Genomic DNA, 18,119 nt, shown 5'->3' on the forward strand with positions numbered 1-18,119 from the left:
TCCCTAAGGTGGTGGGGGCTACTTCTCTCGACAAGTATAGGCCAATTTGCATGGGAAATTATTTTTGCAAGGTATTATCAAAAATTGTGGCAAGTAGAGTTGCAATTTTACTGCCAAAGCTGATTTCGGAGGAACAAAGGGCATTCCAAAAGGGGAAGATAATATCAGAAAACATTAGCCTTGCTTCAGAATTGGCAAATCTGATGCATTCCACGGTTAGGGGAGGTGGGATGGGGCTCAAGGTTGATGTACAGAAAGCCTACGATTCTCTATCCTGGGAATTTCTATTTGCTGTCCTTGGGAAGTTTGGTTTTCCTAGGAAATGGATTTCTTGGATTCAAGAAATTCTTTCATCCTCAAGGATTTCGGTTCTAATAAATGGAGGTCCAGAGGGGTTTTTTGGTGTGGGCGGTGGTCTTCGTCAAGGCGATCCGTTATCTCCCATTTTGTTTATTTTAGCTGAGGAAGTGCTCTATAGAGGATTAAATAAATTGGCCTTGGAAGGATTAATCAAGTCGCTGCCAGGTCCAAGAGGTACCTGCACTCCAACTCACCTATTATTTGCGGACGATATTTTCATCTTCATGAATGCGTCGGCGAAATATGTTAAAAATTTGCATTTATTTTTATCAAAGTATCAGGATTTCTCTGGACAACAATTTAATCTCGACAAGAGCAAAGCTTTCTTTGGGAAGGTTGCCCCCCACAGGAAACAATTCATCAGTAATTTATTGGGAATTCAGGCCTCAAAATTCCCTACAAGGTATTTGGGTGTGGAAATCTTCAAGGGAAGAGTGAAGAAAAATCATCTTTTACCTTTGATGGATAAGATTAAATGCAGATTGGCTGCCTGGAAAGGGAAGCTCCTCTCGATGGTTGGTAGGGTGGAGTTGGTTCGATCAGTAATTTCGAGTATTCCTATCCATAATTTTGCAGTTTATTGGTGGCCCCAGTCCATTATTAAAACTGTAGAGCGGTGGATGAGAAATTTTATCTGGTCGGGTCAAATGGAGGTGGGGAAAAAAATTGTGATAAAATGAGAGAACACTTGTAAGCCCAAGGATGAGGGCGGTTTGGGTATCAGAAAACTGAGAGAGGTGAATAAAGCTTGTTTATGCAAGCTCGCCTGGCAGATTAAACATGAAGACAATATTATGAGCAAATTTTTTAGAGCAAGATTTGTTCAGAAAGATGGCTCTCTCAGGAAGGGATATAAATCTTCCTCCATTTTGCCGGGGCTGAAGAGGGTGTGGAAATTCGTGTCGGACATGGAAAGATGGACAGTGGGAAATGGGGAAAAAATCATGTTTTGGACAGATAAATGGTTAGAAAATTCTTCCCTGGCGGAGTCTTCTAATTTGGAGCAGGAAATGTTCATAGGGAGGACTATGCGACTGGCAGATCTTAATCGAAATGGTGAGTGGTCTTTTCCAAATGTTTCTTCGAAATTTCTTGCTGAGACCTTTGAGAAGGCAAAAAGAATTTCTTTATCGCCTATGGAGGATATATGTCATTGGAAGCTGTCAAATTCTGGGGCATTCTCTTTGCGATCAGCGTGGGAGGAGATAAGGGGGAAAAATCAGAAATTCCCTTGGTTTTCTATTTTATGGAAATCCAAGATTCAGCCTCGTCAAGCTGTGTTTGGTTGGAGGCTTGCTCATAATCGGTTACCCACGGATGAGGAGGTGCGCAGAAGGGGTGTGATGATGCCTTCTAGGTGCATTTTGTGTAGTCACGCAGAAGAATCTATCCCTCATTTATTCATTCATTGTGAGTACACCCAATCTCTGTGGAATTCTTTTTGTGATTTATTCGGTATCAGGTGGCAGCCCCTTGATAGAATGGGGGACCTTTTAGCATGGTGGAAACGGAAAGGGAAGAATTTAACCTTTTCAACTGTGTGGCTTTGTGGCTTTATTCTGATCCCATATGCTGTCTGGATGGAGAGAAATGCTAGATATCATGATGGTGCAGCTCTTCATTATAAACATATTTTTGCTCGAGTGAAAGGAGAAATTTGTATGATTTCTAGTGTACATCTTGGGAAACCCCTTTCCATCCCGGATCTGATATGTGCTAGAAGAATAGGAATTCCTCGGGTAACAAGAACTCGTAGAGAGATTATTGAAGTTCGATGGTGTCTCCCATTTCCAGGATGGATTAAGCTAAACACTGATGGATGCTGCTTGGGTAATCCAGGGAAGGCCGGAGCAGGCGGGATTTTCAGAAACGAGAAGGGGGACAGCCTTTTGAACTACAGAGAATATGTCGGTATCAGAACAAATTTTGAAGCGGAATTTTTGGCAGTGATCGCTGGTCTTGAACAGGCAAAGATAAATGGTTTTCAGCATCTTTGGATTGAATGCGATTCTACGGTAGTGGTAATCCTTCTTTCTAAAGGTTTAGTTCCATGGTTTGCTCTACAACGATGGAGGAGTCTTTTATCTTTCATAAATTCAATAAATTGGAAGGTGACGCATTGTTACCGGGAGGCAAATGTGATTGCTGATTTTTTGGCAAAATCATCAGCGAGATTTGAAGTGTCGTATCCAGTGGAAGCTTGGCCTCGGTTGGTTTCAATGGAATTGGATTTGGATGCTAACCAGCGTCCAAGATATCGCTTTATGAACTTATAGATTTTTATTTCGACTAAGATTTAAGGGGGCCTTTTCCTGCTGATGGCAATGCCGAAGGTGGGGCTGGTCAAATTTTATCTTAGTCTATTTCTTGTATGATGGTGGTGACATTTTTTTTTTCTTTTATATTGGGATGTACATTCTTTATTTCTTCTTAATACAACGAATCTTTAGCGAAAAAAAAGAAGGAATTTGACACTCTTGAGTGGGATTTTCTTTTTGATGTCATGTCAAGCTTTGGATTTTCTCCGACTTGGGTGAATTGGATAGAGCAGATTCTGATCTTGACCAAGCTTTCTATTCTTATTAATGGAGGCCCCAGGGGATTTTTTGGAGTTGAAAGTGGTCTTTGCCAAGGGGACCCTCTTTCTCCTATGCTTTTCATTCTGGCAGAAGAAGCCCTGTGTCGCAGCCTTCGTGAGCTCAGAGATACAGGATTTGTGAAACCGATTCCTGGCCCTAGGAATATCTACACCCCTTCTCATATTTTATATGCTGATGATCTCTTTATTTTTATAAATGCAGATTTGAAGGGTGTAAGAAGCATTAAAAATTTTTTGGACATTTATCAGAGCTACTTAGGGCAGAATATAAACCTGAAAAAGAGTAAAATCTTCTTGGGAACAATTACTTCTGGTAGGAGACACAAAATTAAGGAGATCCTAAATATTCTTATTTGTGACTTTCCAACTCGTTACCTTGGAGTGGATATTTTCAGAGGCTGTGTCAAGAAAGAAAGGATCCTTCCTTTGGTTGATAAGTGCAAATCTAGATTGGTTGGATGGAAAGGAAGATTACTTTCTTTTGTAGGCCGGGTGGAACTCGTGAAGACTGTTATGAGCAGCATTCCATTGCATAACTTTTCAGTTTACCTTTGGCCATCTTCTTCGATTTCACTAATGGAAAGGTGGATAAAAATTTTTATCTGGAGTGGTGATGCTGATACCTCCAAAGGTATTACTGTTAAGTGGACCAAAGTTTGCAAACCAAAATCTGAAGGAGGTCTTGGCATTCGTCATCTTAGAGATGTCAACCTTGCTTTGCTGTCCAAACTAAGCTGGCACATGTGTTTAGATCCTTCTATTTTTTCTTCCATCCTTAGAGGAAGACTTATGACTACTGATGGTAATCTTAAACGGTATGCCCCTTCTTCCTCTATTATATCTGGTCTGCAGAAAGTCTGGGATTTTGTGAGCAATTCTGAGCGTTGGATTGTGGGTGATGGAGCCACAATTAACTTCTGGTATGATCGATGGATTAGCTCTTCAAGGCTTTTTGATGAAATATTTCATCATCAGCCGATCAATTACAGGCTCATGGCTTCAGTTTCAGATTTTATCTCAGATGGCCATTGGAATCTGCCCACTTTGCAATCCCGTCTTATGCAGTCTATTTGCAATCGTATGTCTTTGATCTCCCTCTCTTTTGTTGTTGCTCATGATAGACGAATCTGGTCTCTGACTAAATTAGGTGTTTTCTCAACTTCTTTTGCTTGGGAAAAAATTAGAGAAGAATTTCCTATTCAAGGATGGTGGAGGTCAGTCTGGCAAAAAGGGCTTCATCCTAGATATTAAATTTTTGGGTGGCGTCTTGCCCATGGCTGCTTGCCCACAGATAACAAGATCACAAAAAAATCTATCCCCTTGGCTTCTATGTGTAACTTATGTTGCAAATGTGAAGAAACTTTCACGCATCTCTTCCTGGACTGTGAGTTCTCTGTCCACCTTTGGTCTCTTCTTCTCAATCATTTTGATCAGCGATGGGGTGGTTTCCCTTCTATTGAATGCCTCTTCTCGTGGTGGAAAAGGAAAAAGAATGCAGTTCATTGTAACATGTTATGGCTCCCCCTCATTATTGTCATTCCTTTTTGGATTTGGACAGAGAGAAATAGAAGGAGGTTTGATAATAAAATTAATCCTGTTGGATTGTGGAGCAATCTATTTTGAGGGATCTCAGTGACTTTTCTTCTCTGAATCATATTCAAATAAAGTTATTGGGAGATCTTCTTCTTTCCAAAAAGTTTAAATTATCCACTTCCTTGCCTCGGGCTAGAAGAATTCAAGAACTTTTTTGGAATGCTCCTCCAGATGGTTTCTTCAAGCTGAATATTGATGGGTGTTCTCTTGGAAACCCAGGAAATTCAGGAGCTGGTGGCATCCTCAGAGATGAAAGAGGAAATGGATTAGGATGTTTTGCAATTTATGAAGGAGTTGGGACTAATTTTATGGTGGAATTTGCAGCATTCTTTCATGGCCTCAAGCTTGCTTCCACCAAAGGTATAACCAAGTTATGGATAGAGTGTGACTCTCAAGCAGTGGTGGCCTGTATCAAAAACCAGAAAATTCCATGGTGGTTTCAACAATCATGGCTTTTTTATAAAAGGTATTTGCACAACACTATCTGGGAGATAACTCATTGCTATAGAGAGACGAACACAGTCGCGGACAAGTTAGCAAATCATGCCTCTGCTACTCGTTCTATATCATCTTGGGTTTTTTGTTGTAACTTTATTATCTCAGACCTTGAGAGGGACTGTCTGAAAAGGCCAAGGTTCCGATTTTTGTAATGTTTATATTTTACTTTGATTTTTTGCTCTGCTGATGGCCATGCTAAAGGTGGAGCAAAGATTTGAAGAGCGTTCTCATGTATTCTCCCATTTATTCATTTTTCAATATATTCATTTGCTGACCTTTAGCAAAAAAAAGTTTGGGCTTGTGGGCTTATTGGACTGGGTTTTTGACTCATTTGAAAGTACTTCTACATCACACGACCATGTAGCATTCTTTTTGGGACTGGATATAGCATTGAGCATTGGATTCAGATCCTCTCTGGCTATTGGATGCCTAGCATGACATCCGATGGTTGGGAGGAACAAGCACGCAACCCAACACATATGTGCTCACCCTCAGGTCCTCCTAGCTGTTGGATACCCGTTAGGATTCTCAATGACTAGGGAGGATCTAAGTCCATTATGAAAGAGGATTATTCCATTTCGACACATACGATTATGAACTCAATTTGCAGGAAAGATTTTCCATCTATAAACTAGTTTGTGCCTATTAGAGAATTTTTTACCCTATTAATGATGTTGTAATGATGGCCGATCGAGTTTCACTAAGTTACCTAGTGGGCATGTTCGATTGCATAAAACTAGGTACACAGCTTGATCATTAGGTTCGGTTACAATGGTGTAGTAATAGAGAGGTCCATTAATATGGAGATGATTGAGCTGCAGTTTGACCATGCAATGAGATATTGGAAAATTAACTATTTGGTTCTTCTCACCCATATTTCATAGGTTTTCAAGGGGATTCATCTGATGGGAGAATTTCGAATAGGACCATCAAGCATGAGCTTTTGAAGCCAAGACAGTAATATCCAAAGAATAAAATGGATCATTGTGATCTCTTCTTTTTTTTTTTTCTTGAGATTGACGAACATCACAAGAATTCATTGCAGGGGGTTTAAATAAATAAGAGATATCCAGAAAGAATTTTGAAGAATATACTAAACTCCTATAAGAGTTTGTAAATTATAGGACAGAGGGGTGAACATTCCAACCCAGTGGAGGAAAACCTTTCCCTTTTTCTTTTCTCTTTGGAGTGGGGTGTCTGTGGGGTTGAAAGTTTAAGCATCATATTAAAATTTTTAGAACCTTTTTTTTTTTACAACATCTTTAAAGTTTGAAGACCATATTCGTTATTGGTGTCCCAATCAAATCCACCAGTAAACATAGTTTAATGGATATGAATGTTCAAATTAAGTTTGTCTATTTTAGGGAGTAGGATCCAGAAGACTAGCATACCACTACAAGCCGTCCATGATTGTGACAAAAGCTTTCAATAATGCGGGAACATAGTACCTAAAAAGCAAAAGTGAGAGAAGACTTTGACGGAGGGATACAATAAAATAGATAAATAAATAAATAATTTCATCTAAAAGCCAACAAGGATTGTGTATAAATAGAGTGGCCATGAGAAGCAATTAGCTCCACACCAGCAACTCATTAGAAGTCTCATTTATACATTACAAGCTCTCTTTCTCCCAAGTATGACTTCCTCCCAAGTGATAGTTAAGCTATGCATTACTATCTTCTTCTTGATACATTATGGTCCGCCTGCCTCTGCGCAGCTAAGTTCTACTTTCTATTCCAGTTCATGCCCCAAAGCCCTCTCAACCATTAAGTCCGCTGTTAACTCTGCGGTGGCGAAAGAGAGCCGGATGGGTGCATCACTTCTCCGTCTTCATTTTCATGACTGCTTTGTTAATGCAAGTCCTCCTCTTCTTTGTGGGCTTTTATTCTTCTTGTTTCGTTCTGTTTTCTGCATGTGTGTGTGTGTGTTTTTATTCTTCTTGTCTTGGTTTGTGTTGTGTGTATGCCAACGATAGGTTTTACTCATTTCAAAGGCCTAGAGCATGATGAACTGAAAATTTTTTGTTGCTACCAGAGTTGCAGTTAATCAGTGCAGCCAAAGATATGGAATAATTCACTTGCCCTTTGGGTTCTCAAATGCAATCTTTTGATTTTAGTATTTTCAAAATTACAGTTCAAAATTCTATTTCTTTGACTGCAAGCACAGGTGGTGGGCAGCAGCTAAATTTTGTCTCCCATCAACTGAATAGTACTTTACTTTATGTTACATTTTCATAATCAAACACTGCCATTGTTGTGTCTTTCTTTCTTTTGCATACACATGCATGTGATATGTGATGGGAGTTTGTTTTGTAAATGTTTTGCATCCAAGGCTTTTTGAACCTTTGTCTTCCTTTCTCACAAGGTTGGATTGACTAGGTCCCTTGCTATATTTGTGGTAGAGTTGATAGGTTTAGATGGCTTCATATGATATATATATATATATATATATATAGGACCCTACCCCTAGCTATCCCGGTAGTTAAGTTCAAACCATCAAGCATGGTAATTAGTAGCCAGAAAGTGAAATTTAAAGTAGGGTTATTTTTATTTTATTTTTTTAATTTGTTATAACTACACGACACCAGTGACATTATTCTAATTTAAAATTCTTCCCACCTTCTGCCGTTTGTTCTCAATTCCTCATTCATGTCAAGTTTCAATCCAATTAGTGTTGTCTAAGTTGAAAAAATATATATATATATATATATATACATATTTGTAATTTTATCATTTTGAGATTTTCTTTATTTAGATTCGATTGAAATTACTTATTAGAAATAGATGTAGAATCCTCCATGACGTTTTGTTTTTTGATAGATTCTATATGATACCTAATTTAAGAACATAATGGAATCGGGTTAAAAATGATTTAGGTTGATATTAATCGGATCCAGACAAAAATGAACATAGGTTCAACTTAAAAATATTGTTTTATCATTTTACACTTCATTTGTATCAATTTTTCGAATCAAGATCGATCAAAGCTGATATCATCCAATCCAATTCTATTCCTCAAACCATGCTCCACAGATGGACCCACCTGTGATTCCCACCTGTGATTTTTGTGATAACTGTACCTAATGAGGCATCATTACTTACTTATCCTTATATTTCATGAATCATATCCTAAGATTACGTTTGTCCTTAGTAGATTTGTGTCGGGAAATGAATGGCAGGGGGGAAGCATTCACGAAATTTCATCTTTCATGATTTCATCATATCTCTCTCTCTCTCTCTATATACCTTTTTATTGTGTCGGCAGTTTATGACAATAATATGATTATGATCTGCTACAAAACAGGGCTGTGATGGATCTATTCTCTTAGACGACACTGCAAACTTCACAGGAGAGAAGACAGCTGCTCCTAATAATAATTCAGTGAGAGGGTTTGATGTTGTCGATACCATCAAATCCAACCTAGAAAGCATCTGTCCCGGTGTCGTTTCTTGTGCTGACATCTTGGCTGTTGCTGCTCGTGATTCCGTCGTCGCTGTAAGTAGTAATGAGTACTAAGCAAATAATTCATTTTTTCTTTTACTAGAAGGGGTTCTCTATTCAAAAGTGTAGTCTACATCAGTGCCTCTCTTGTTATCTCTCCCAAATGCACCTGTGGAACCTTTTTCCCCTTTTTTTATTTGTTTAGTTCTAGACCCGTCAGGTTTGGAATTACAGACACTGTGGGAGGGACTCGAATCTTCTATAACCATGGCCCACCCCAATAGTGATTAAAGTTCATGAACCAATTTATGGAAGTAAAAATAATGGGCTTTTGAGATTTTGCTTGATAATGATGATTTATTATGGTGATTTTAATTTGGAGCATTTTTTCAGTTGGGTGGATCCACATGGTCAGTACTGTTGGGAAGGAGAGATTCAACCACAGCAAGCTTAAGTGCTGCAAACAGCAACATCCCTTCACCCTTCTTGAATCTTAGTGGTCTCATAACTGCCTTCACAAACAAAGGATTCACTACAAAGGAAATGGTGGCTCTTTCAGGTGCGGTTTTAATCATCCTCAAAGGCATTTCTGTCATTTCAGAAATTTCATGGTAGTTAAAGCAGTTAAAAAGTCAATTAAATGAAGTGAGATTGATATAATTCTTCATATTTCTCCAGGGTCTCACACAATAGGGCAAGCAAGGTGCACACTATTCAGAAGTCGAATCTACAATGAGACCAACATAAACACGGCGTATGCGACATCTTTGAAGTCGAAATGTCCGAGCTCTGGTGGGGATAATAATCTCTCCCCTCTCGACACCACGAGTCCTACTACCTTTGATTCTGCCTATTACACCAACTTGATCAACAACAAGGGCCTTCTACACTCTGATCAACAGCTCTACAGTGGCGGTAGTGGCTCTACTGATTCTCAAGTGAAGTCCTATAGTTCCAATTCTGCAACTTTTTTCACAGATTTTGGGAACGCCATGATAACTATGGGAAACCTTAGCCCACTCACTGGCACTAGTGGTCAGATTAGGACCAATTGTAGGAAAGTTAATTCAGGATAAGAAGAGACTCAATTTTCTATAATTTTTCAGTTTTCCTATTTTGGATCATACTCTAAAAGTTGATTCCTCCCTAGCTGGCAACCTTGATGTACTTGTTAAGCAAACCAAAATGGTTTGGTACTTATTAATCGAATAAAGATTAGGAATATTAAATTAAATCATGTATGTACCAATTCCTAAAAGTAGAGTTCTAATCATTTATTAAACCTTGAAGTGGATGCGTTAACCACCACTAGATCCCCTCCAATGCATCCCCCACTAGATATAGAGGCCAAGTCTTGCTTCTCTTGCTTGACCATCTTTACCTCGTAGTACCTTTGATAGTTGAAATGACACCAAATAGAGTTATACAAAATGGGAATATTAACCAGTTTGGTGGCTTTATTTCGCTGTCAACTTTTATATATCTTATTTAATTTGAGAATATTCGTGATGAAACATTCAACCTATGGCCCAATTACCTCCATTTTTTTTCATATAGGCTCCATTTGTTGTCGAGTAAAATTTTACTATTACATGTGAATAAAAAATTTTCTGTCCAATATTTGTTTCCAAAGATAAAATATGTTGAGAAATATTACTATAAAAATTTTCAATGCTTGTTTGCCATTAACTTATATGATACGATAATTTAATAATTACATAAGATGCCATTATAACAAATTTGGATTAACTAACCTATATAGTGTGGTTATAAAAAATAGGGCACCCACATATACCTAAATCATATGTGATTCTAAACTATAATCATCAATTGTTGCTAAGGCTTATAAAGCCAAATGATCTCAAGGGTAAAGAGGAGTCTTTCAAAGACACAGTGCAATTTATTTGAGTGGTCCATCACATAAGGGGGCAATGGTGTAAATGTAACCTGATTTCATAGTCCACATTAACTATGTCCAATTATTTAGTAAGCCTTTTCTATTATAGTTATAGTTTCATTCAAATAACCTAACCTCTTGTCGCATGATTCAAAAGCTCAAAGCACCTTTTTGTCCACTGGAAATTGCAAAGCAGGAAAAATTATAGTGGTTTGAATTTGTGAAAAGGGCTGATGTGGTGACTGATGGAACCTCTGCCGAATGGATTACCGTTTTTCCTTTATAAATTACAAAATGTGAAAAATTCTAGTAGTTTGAATTATGGATTTTACATATCACATTCATTATTGATCATGGTATGACTCGGTCAATGCGATTGTGGGGTCAATATGAGTCTGAGGGACTAATTAGGCCGAAGGCTTGAATGCCATTAACAAAAATAAAATAAAATAATTGACTAAGACTAGGCGGTCTAAATGCGTTTGATGCCATGAGTGACACTGCAACAAATAAAGGTTCCTAGATACCAAGCTAATTTGCGTTCCATTGAAAATGATTCCTTGTCGATTCAAGCTTATTTTCCATGTTAATGAAATGGCTAATGGCTAATAGGAAATAAATTCGTTTTTAAGTAGTCAGAATCATCCAACCAATGGACCTCTAAACTAACCATTGGAAGGCCATGTACCAATATTTCAGCAACTCTAACTAATGACTATAGTTAGTTGTATGGATAATCAAGTTGATCAAGAAGGTAGTTTTCTCAAGGCAGCATAAATGCATAGATATGAGCTTGTATGCCACTCTGGTTCCTTAGGAATTTGTGTCAGAGGTTCAGTTAAAGACAGCAAAGAAGAAATAGATAGACACAAAAGCTAACAACTCTAATAACTGATGAGTGTTGTCCAGTTCACTCCATGCTTCTAGTTCTTTCTTCAGAATCTGACAGTGAAGTTTTAATGTTATCTCAACAAAACCGGGCACCCTAGGAGTTCTTCCCTGGTTGAAGGTATTCAAGAGAGGACTTAGGGTCTTATAGGGTTTCGGTTTGAGTTGCATTAGATGTAGAGCATTAAGTATTGGTGATACCGTGTCCATCAAAATAGGTGGGCCACCATGTCATTATCATGTGCAAAAATGTAGGGATTTGATCCCACCCACTTTTAAGTGGTTACATAAAGCTAATTACTAGAGAGTTGGAACAGTTATAGTAACTGCCTACCCCTTCATAAGATAAAAATAAAAATCTCTTTATTTAGGAAAAAAGAATGAGGGACTTCCGTACTATAAGAGAACGCTCACTCTCACTCTCTGTGAGAAATACAAAAACAAAAGAGGAGATTCCTACTTCATCTTCTCTTTGTCATTAGGGGAACGCAATAAAGAGCCAACGAGCTATTGTGGAAGGTGAACTTCGCGATTGAAGGACTAAGTCCACTTGGAGGTTTTGTGATAGCGAAACTCGGGAAACCATATACAACTCAATCGTCTCATATTTGGGACACCCCTCCGAGGTTCTCGGCTAACGATATGGAATGGGACGCAATGGAGAGGCCTAGATTTCACTTTGTATGATGTCTAGGCTGTTTTTCAATTTGTGTCTTTTATAAGTTGTCTTAGCTTCTTTCTCTGCTAATGGCAATGCCGAAGGTGGAGTAGGATGTTAGGAGTGCTTTTATTTCCCAATTTTGGTTTTTTGTATATTTTCACTCATTTTAATATATACTTTACTGACCTTAAGCAAAAAAAAGTCTGACCATATTAGTGAGACAATCCAAATCGTTTCTGCACCTTCACTAACAGAGTATGAGATGTGAGAGACAGAGACTTGTGGGAATGAGTCATGAGGCTAAAGGCTCTCCAATGAATAGCTGGTGTCAACCACTGAGGCGAACCAAATAAAGCCAATCCAGGGCCCAAGAGGCGCTGAAACCCCAGGGCACATCTTGTTCGCGGATGACATCTTTATATTCACCAATGCTTCCCAGAGGTGTGTCCACAATCTAAAATTTTTTTTGACAAAATATCAAGAATTTTCAGGTCAATGCATCAATCTTGATAAAAGTAAGCTCTTCCTCGGCAAGATTAATTCAGCAAGGAGGCAGAATATCTCTAATATTTTGGGAATTCGAAGTTGTAGTTTCCCTACAAAATATTTAGGGGTTGAAATCTTTAAGGGTCGGTTAAAAAAAACTGCCCTCATGCCTGTTATGGACAGTGTGAAGAAGCGCCTTGCAAGGTGGAAGGGTAAGCTTCTTTCAATGGCGGGAAGAACAGAACTAGTCAGATCTGTGATTTTTAGTATCCCTACTCACAATTTTGCTGTATACTGGTGGCCCTCATCTCTTCTAGCTACTATGGAGAGGTGGATGTGAAACTTTATATGGACAGGGAGGTGGAAAGTACGAGAGCAATTACAGTGAAGTGGAATACTCTGTGCAAGCCCAAAGAAGAAGGGGGACTAGGGATCAGGAAGCTAAGAGATTCAAATAAAGCTATGTTGTGTAAAATGGTTTGGAGAATTAAACATGGGAAATCGAATGCTAGTTCATTCCTTCGTGCAAGATTTGTTAAAAAGGATGGTAAATTTTCCAAGGGAAACAGGCCTTCATCAATTACCCTAGGGATTCAGAAGTCATGGGATTTTGTGTCAGAGCACGAGAGGTGGGTTATTGGCAATGGTAATTTGACAAACTTCTGGAAGGATAAATGGTGGGGATCTAAATCTCTGATGGAGGAGATACAGACTATGGGCCTTTCCCCCCCTAATACTAATGCCAAAGTGTGTGATTTTATCCAGGATGGTCAATGGAACTTCCCTATAGTACAGTCTGCACTTCTAAATAATATTTTTACCTCTATCAAGGAGATAGCTATTTGCCCTGATCAGATGGAGGACTTCTGCGCCTGGGAATTATCTCCTATGGGGAATTTTTCTACGGCTTCTGCATGGGATGAAATTAGAGAAAAATCACCAAAAGTTCCTTGGTTCTCTTTGATTTGGAGGAAAGGTCTTCCTCCACGGTATTCTACCTTAGGATGGCGGCTTGTTCATAGGAAACTCCCAACAGACGAGCTGATCAAAGCGAAAGGTATCATGATGGCATCGAGATGCTTCCTTTGCAACCAAGATGAAGACGGCATTGACCATGTATTTATTCACTGTCCATACTCAACTGGCATATGGGAAAGGTTCTGTGCTTGTTTTGGAATTTATTGGCCGATGCATCAATCTATAGAAGGATTGATAAAATGGTGGAAGTCCAAGGCAAGAATCTTAAACTTAAAAAACCCATGGCTGCTGAGCTTCTCAATCATTGTCACTAATATTTGGTGGGAGAGAAATAGACGAAGCCATGAGGACAAGGCTCGATCTGATGTGCATATTTTTGAATTAATTTGCCATGAGATTGGTCTTTGCTTGGGTAGTTCGAAGGGTGAAGTGAAGAGTATTAGCGATCTCTTATGCTGCAGGAAATTGGGGTTACATGTAGGGGCCCCTAAGTATGTTCCGCCTCTAGATGTTCATTGGTGTAAACCCCATTCAAATTGGTTTAAAATCAATGTAGACGGGAGTTCTCTGGGAAATGCAGGAAGGGCAGGTGTTGGTGGCATTGCTCGTAACAAAGAGGGTCAGATTTGCAACTCTTTCAGTATTTATTTAGGCATTAAAAAAATCTTTGGGGCTGAGTTTGAAGCGGTTTTGGAAGGTCTGATCATGGCAAAGAGATATGGGGCGAGTGAAGTGTGGGTTGAGTCAGATTCGGCTGGTGTAGTGTCTGCTGTGCAGAAGAACCAAGTTCCATGGTTTGTGCTCCAACGATGGAGAGCGATTTTCCCCTATTTGAATTTTATTTCGTGGAAAATTTCTCATTGTTTTCGCGAGGCAAATGTGGTTGCAGATTATTTGGCAAGGAAGGCTTCAAAATCAGGAATCACAGAGACCTCTGTGACATTCCCTAGTCATATTATGATGGAGATTGAAAATGATGCAATGGACAGGCATAGATTTAGATTCTGCTAGGGTGTTTCTTGCTTTCTCTGCTGATGGCCATGCCGAAGGTGGAGAGAGCAAGTTTCTCTAGTGGTCTCGGCTGTGTTCCCTTTCTTTTATGTTGGTGTATTTTTCCCTTTTATTTTAATAATATCATCTTTTAACAAAATAAAAAAAAAAACCACTGAGACTCCTATAGAAGTGAGTGAGAGAAATTGAGACAATGAACGCATGTATGTCCGATGCAATTGAATATTTGAGAAGAAACCTTCACGGACTCCTCAATGTCTTTACCAAGGTTAACAGAGACAACTAAGAGGTCGAAGAGTCATATCGAGCTTCCCAAAACTGTTCTAATAAATAATTTTACAGAAAATATGATGTAAAATTTATCAAAGCCTTTTTTGAGGAATGGATATTATTTGGAAAAAATTTCTCTCATAAAAATGTTTTAAAATTATAAAATAAATAATTGAAAAGTTATTTTACGATAAAATTTGTTTTACCGATTATTTTACATTGAAATTAACGGAACCATGGTAACAACTAGCCCTAACTCTTGAGCTGCTTTTGGTAATATTTTTGTTCCAGAAATGAGGTTTCGTATCAAAACCAGAATTTCCCATTTCTATGTTAAAAAATCGATTTTTTGCCTAAAACTGGTGTTTGGTAAACCTGTTTCAAAATCGGTTTCACCGAAACAGGAATGAGGGAGTGAGACAGAATCGAACATGATTTTTTCTTCACGAAAAGGGTTTCTCGGTCTGATTTCACCGAGACAAGGATAAGGGAGAGCAATCATTAGTAGTGTTACACTCCAGCTCTTCAATGTTTCAAAGAGACAACAAAGGTTTTGGTTCTTCAGAGTTTCACGGAGAGTGAGAAGGTTGGCCTTAGGGAAATTATTAGGAAATATTTTTTTTCCCAAATAGAACGATTCTCAAATGTTGTTAACCATGTTTTAACATTTTAACATTTTATTTTATTTTTTTTACCCAGTTCGTTAAAAGAAAAAAAAAAAAAAACCATGGACACCAAACTGAAGATTATGTTTCTTGTTCCGGTAAAACGAAAAAAACACCAAAAACATTTTCTTGAATGACTACCAAACGCAGCCTAGTCCATTTCAAGCTATAACTTATCTCAATATGATTTCCAAACAATTCTTTGATGGAGATGGTCCAAAAAAAAATGCTTGGTTTAGGATAATCAACAATAGATGAGTTATGTAAGATTTTATTTGATTTTTTTTTTTTTTTTTTGCAACCCAAAATTTATCAAATTAAAAGAAAAATAAATTTAACTATTATTCCCATATAGCCAATAAAATATCTTGCCACAATAATTAGAACTTGTTACAAAATAGTCTACTTATATTTAAATTCAAACAAAGTCTGGTAATTCTTCACGTAAGTGAAGTGGGAATCCCATTTCACTTAACTCCCACTTCACTTACATGGAATGTTGACACGCGTTTATCTATGACGGAATAGTGTAAAACCGTTAATCCCATTAAAATAAATAAAAAAAAGTAAATAATTCCAATAAAAACCGAAGGTGTGTGCTCCTTTGATTCCATTAGCAATTGTTAATCCCTTTAAAGAGATTATTTTAATTTATTTTTTATAGGATCAACGATTTTACACTATTTTTTATAGATAAACAGATGTCAACATTCTAATATAAATGAATTGGGACTCCCACTTCACTCACTTGATTCACCAGACTCATTGTTTTGGGCGTTTGAGTTCTTTTGTGGTACTGATCTGCGGGCTTGTCTTCTTTTTGTTATATATCTTGTTCCCCTTTGATTGTGCACTCGTATTTTTTTATTCTTTCATATATTATTCACTGAAAAAAAAAAAACCATATCTGTCTTTGCGTGCATGTCTTATGCATGTCTGATTCTTCGACTCGATTGATATGTGCTTTGATGTTGACAAGTGATTCAAAGAAGACTGCAAAAGTTCCATGGAACTCTACCGACTCCCTGGTTTGTTTATCGATGCATGAAATTGAAAAAACTAATAAAATATCGTGAATGAAGTCAACTTTCTAAGTGGGGTTGGCTGAGCTGTTGTAGCTTTAGCTATTTGTTTTTATTCTTATTTTCTTTCTAAAGTGAATGTTGAATAAATCACTAGGCAGCCGGCCGAGGTCTGTAGCCCACCCATGCACGAGTGATGCTATCAATTCTCTCTCTCTCTTTCTCTCTCTATTAGTATTTATTTATTTATTTTTTGAAAGAGGGGCGAGGCAGGGAGGCCTAGCTGGAAATGGAAAAATATGAAGATGAGAAACACTGAGTAGAATCCGAACCAGGGAAGGCAATAGCTCCCTATCGATGCATTCTAATTTTCCATTATTTGATCTTTGGAGAATATTCTGAAGGCCCAAAAGTCTAAAGTTTTCTAAAAAGAATAACACAGTCTTGTTTTAATGGTGGAAGAGAGTGTTCTTAGACTAAGAAACCGTGTGGGGCACAAAGATAGAGCCAAGCACTTGTCATGACTCACGATCACGTCTATAGAAGAAATCATGTAAAGAAGCATCCAAAGATGGGATGGGATGACTCACCAGCTGTGTATAATAGCGCCCATATCAATCTCCCAAGAATATCGATCGACAACATCCATCATTACTTATTTTTTTTTTTTTTTTTTTTTTTTGACAAAGGCAGATCATCACACACATATATACTCCTTTTTTATTAGTAAAAATATTATGTAAGATTGAAGGCAACCTACGAAGGGGGAAAATTGGGTTGTAGCAACTTATTCAAAAAAAAAAAAAAAAAATGAATTGGATTGTTACAATGCTAAACAAAATTAAACAAGTACTTATAAAGAAACAATGATATATGATAGCAAACACAAATGAAAAGAAAAAAAAAATTGTGAGCTTCCTTGTTGTAGCTAAAGTATGATTATGAGCTTCGACAAGTCCACACAAAATAGCAATAAGACTTCTTATAAGCTAAGGGTAAGCCAATTAAACACCATGGATTTTAGACTTTCAAAATGTTACTTTAGTTTCAAGAAAAACAAGTTGTCAATTTTTTTTTTTGCTAAAAGGATAATTTTATTAAAAGGAAGCAAATGCATCATAAAAGAAAAACAAGGACAAATCAAACCCCACTAGGGCAACACACAGCCTCCACCTTTGGCATGGCCATCAGCAGAGAAAGCAAGCAGCGCCCTAGCAAAATCTAAATCGATGCCTGTCCATCGCGTCATTCTCCAGGTCAATATTAATATGACTTGGGAAGGACACCACAGTCTCAGAGATACCCGACTTAGAAGCCTTCTTAGCAAGATAGTCAGCTATAGTGTTAGCCTCTCGGAAGCAATGTGAAATCTTCCACGGAATAGTCTCTAAGTATGGGAGTGCAAAAATCCACTTTTGACAAATAAACCATGGGATCTGGTTGGTCTGGATCGCCATAACCACCGCTGCAGAGTCGGACTCCATCCACAATCCTCTAACATTGGACTACATTGCCATCAGAATACCTTCCATGACAGCCTCAAACTCTGCCTCATAGATCTTCTTTATGCCCAAGAAAGTGCTAAAAGAATTGCGACCTGGCCTTCACTATCACAGAGGACACCTCCTGCCCCTGCTCTTTCTGGGTTTCCCAGAGCGCTTCCATCTACATTGACTTTAATCTAGTTCATCGGAGGCTTGCACCAGTGCACTTCTAGAGGGATTGTGGCGCTAGCATTCTCAACCTCAAT

The 18,119-nt window shown here is 38.1% G+C and overlaps 2 protein-coding genes across 2 annotated transcripts; both read left to right on the forward strand.

Annotated features, from left to right (window-relative positions):
• Nucleotides 1-2,863: 2,863 nt before the first annotated feature.
• On the forward strand, nt 2,864-6,011 carry LOC122060837. Its single transcript, XM_042623929.1, has 3 exons — nt 2,864-4,037; nt 4,724-4,912; nt 5,935-6,011. Exons 1-3 carry the CDS (start codon nt 2,864-2,866, stop codon nt 6,009-6,011), a joined length of 1,440 nt encoding a protein of 479 aa, XP_042479863.1.
• Nucleotides 6,012-6,609: 598 nt separating this feature from the next.
• LOC122061145 (cationic peroxidase 1-like) lies at nt 6,610-9,725 on the forward strand. The gene is made up of 4 exons (XM_042624345.1): nt 6,610-6,905; nt 8,354-8,545; nt 8,885-9,050; nt 9,170-9,725. The coding sequence occupies exons 1-4, from the start codon at nt 6,687-6,689 to the stop codon at nt 9,565-9,567; spliced, it is 975 nt and encodes a 324-aa protein (XP_042480279.1). The 5' UTR covers nt 6,610-6,686; the 3' UTR covers nt 9,568-9,725.
• The last annotated feature ends 8,394 nt before the right edge of the window (nt 9,726-18,119 follow it).

The sequence above is a fragment of the Macadamia integrifolia genome, chromosome 14 (assembly GCF_013358625.1).
Source record: "Macadamia integrifolia cultivar HAES 741 chromosome 14, SCU_Mint_v3, whole genome shotgun sequence".
In the NCBI taxonomy this organism is placed as follows: Eukaryota; Viridiplantae; Streptophyta; class Magnoliopsida; order Proteales; family Proteaceae; genus Macadamia; species Macadamia integrifolia.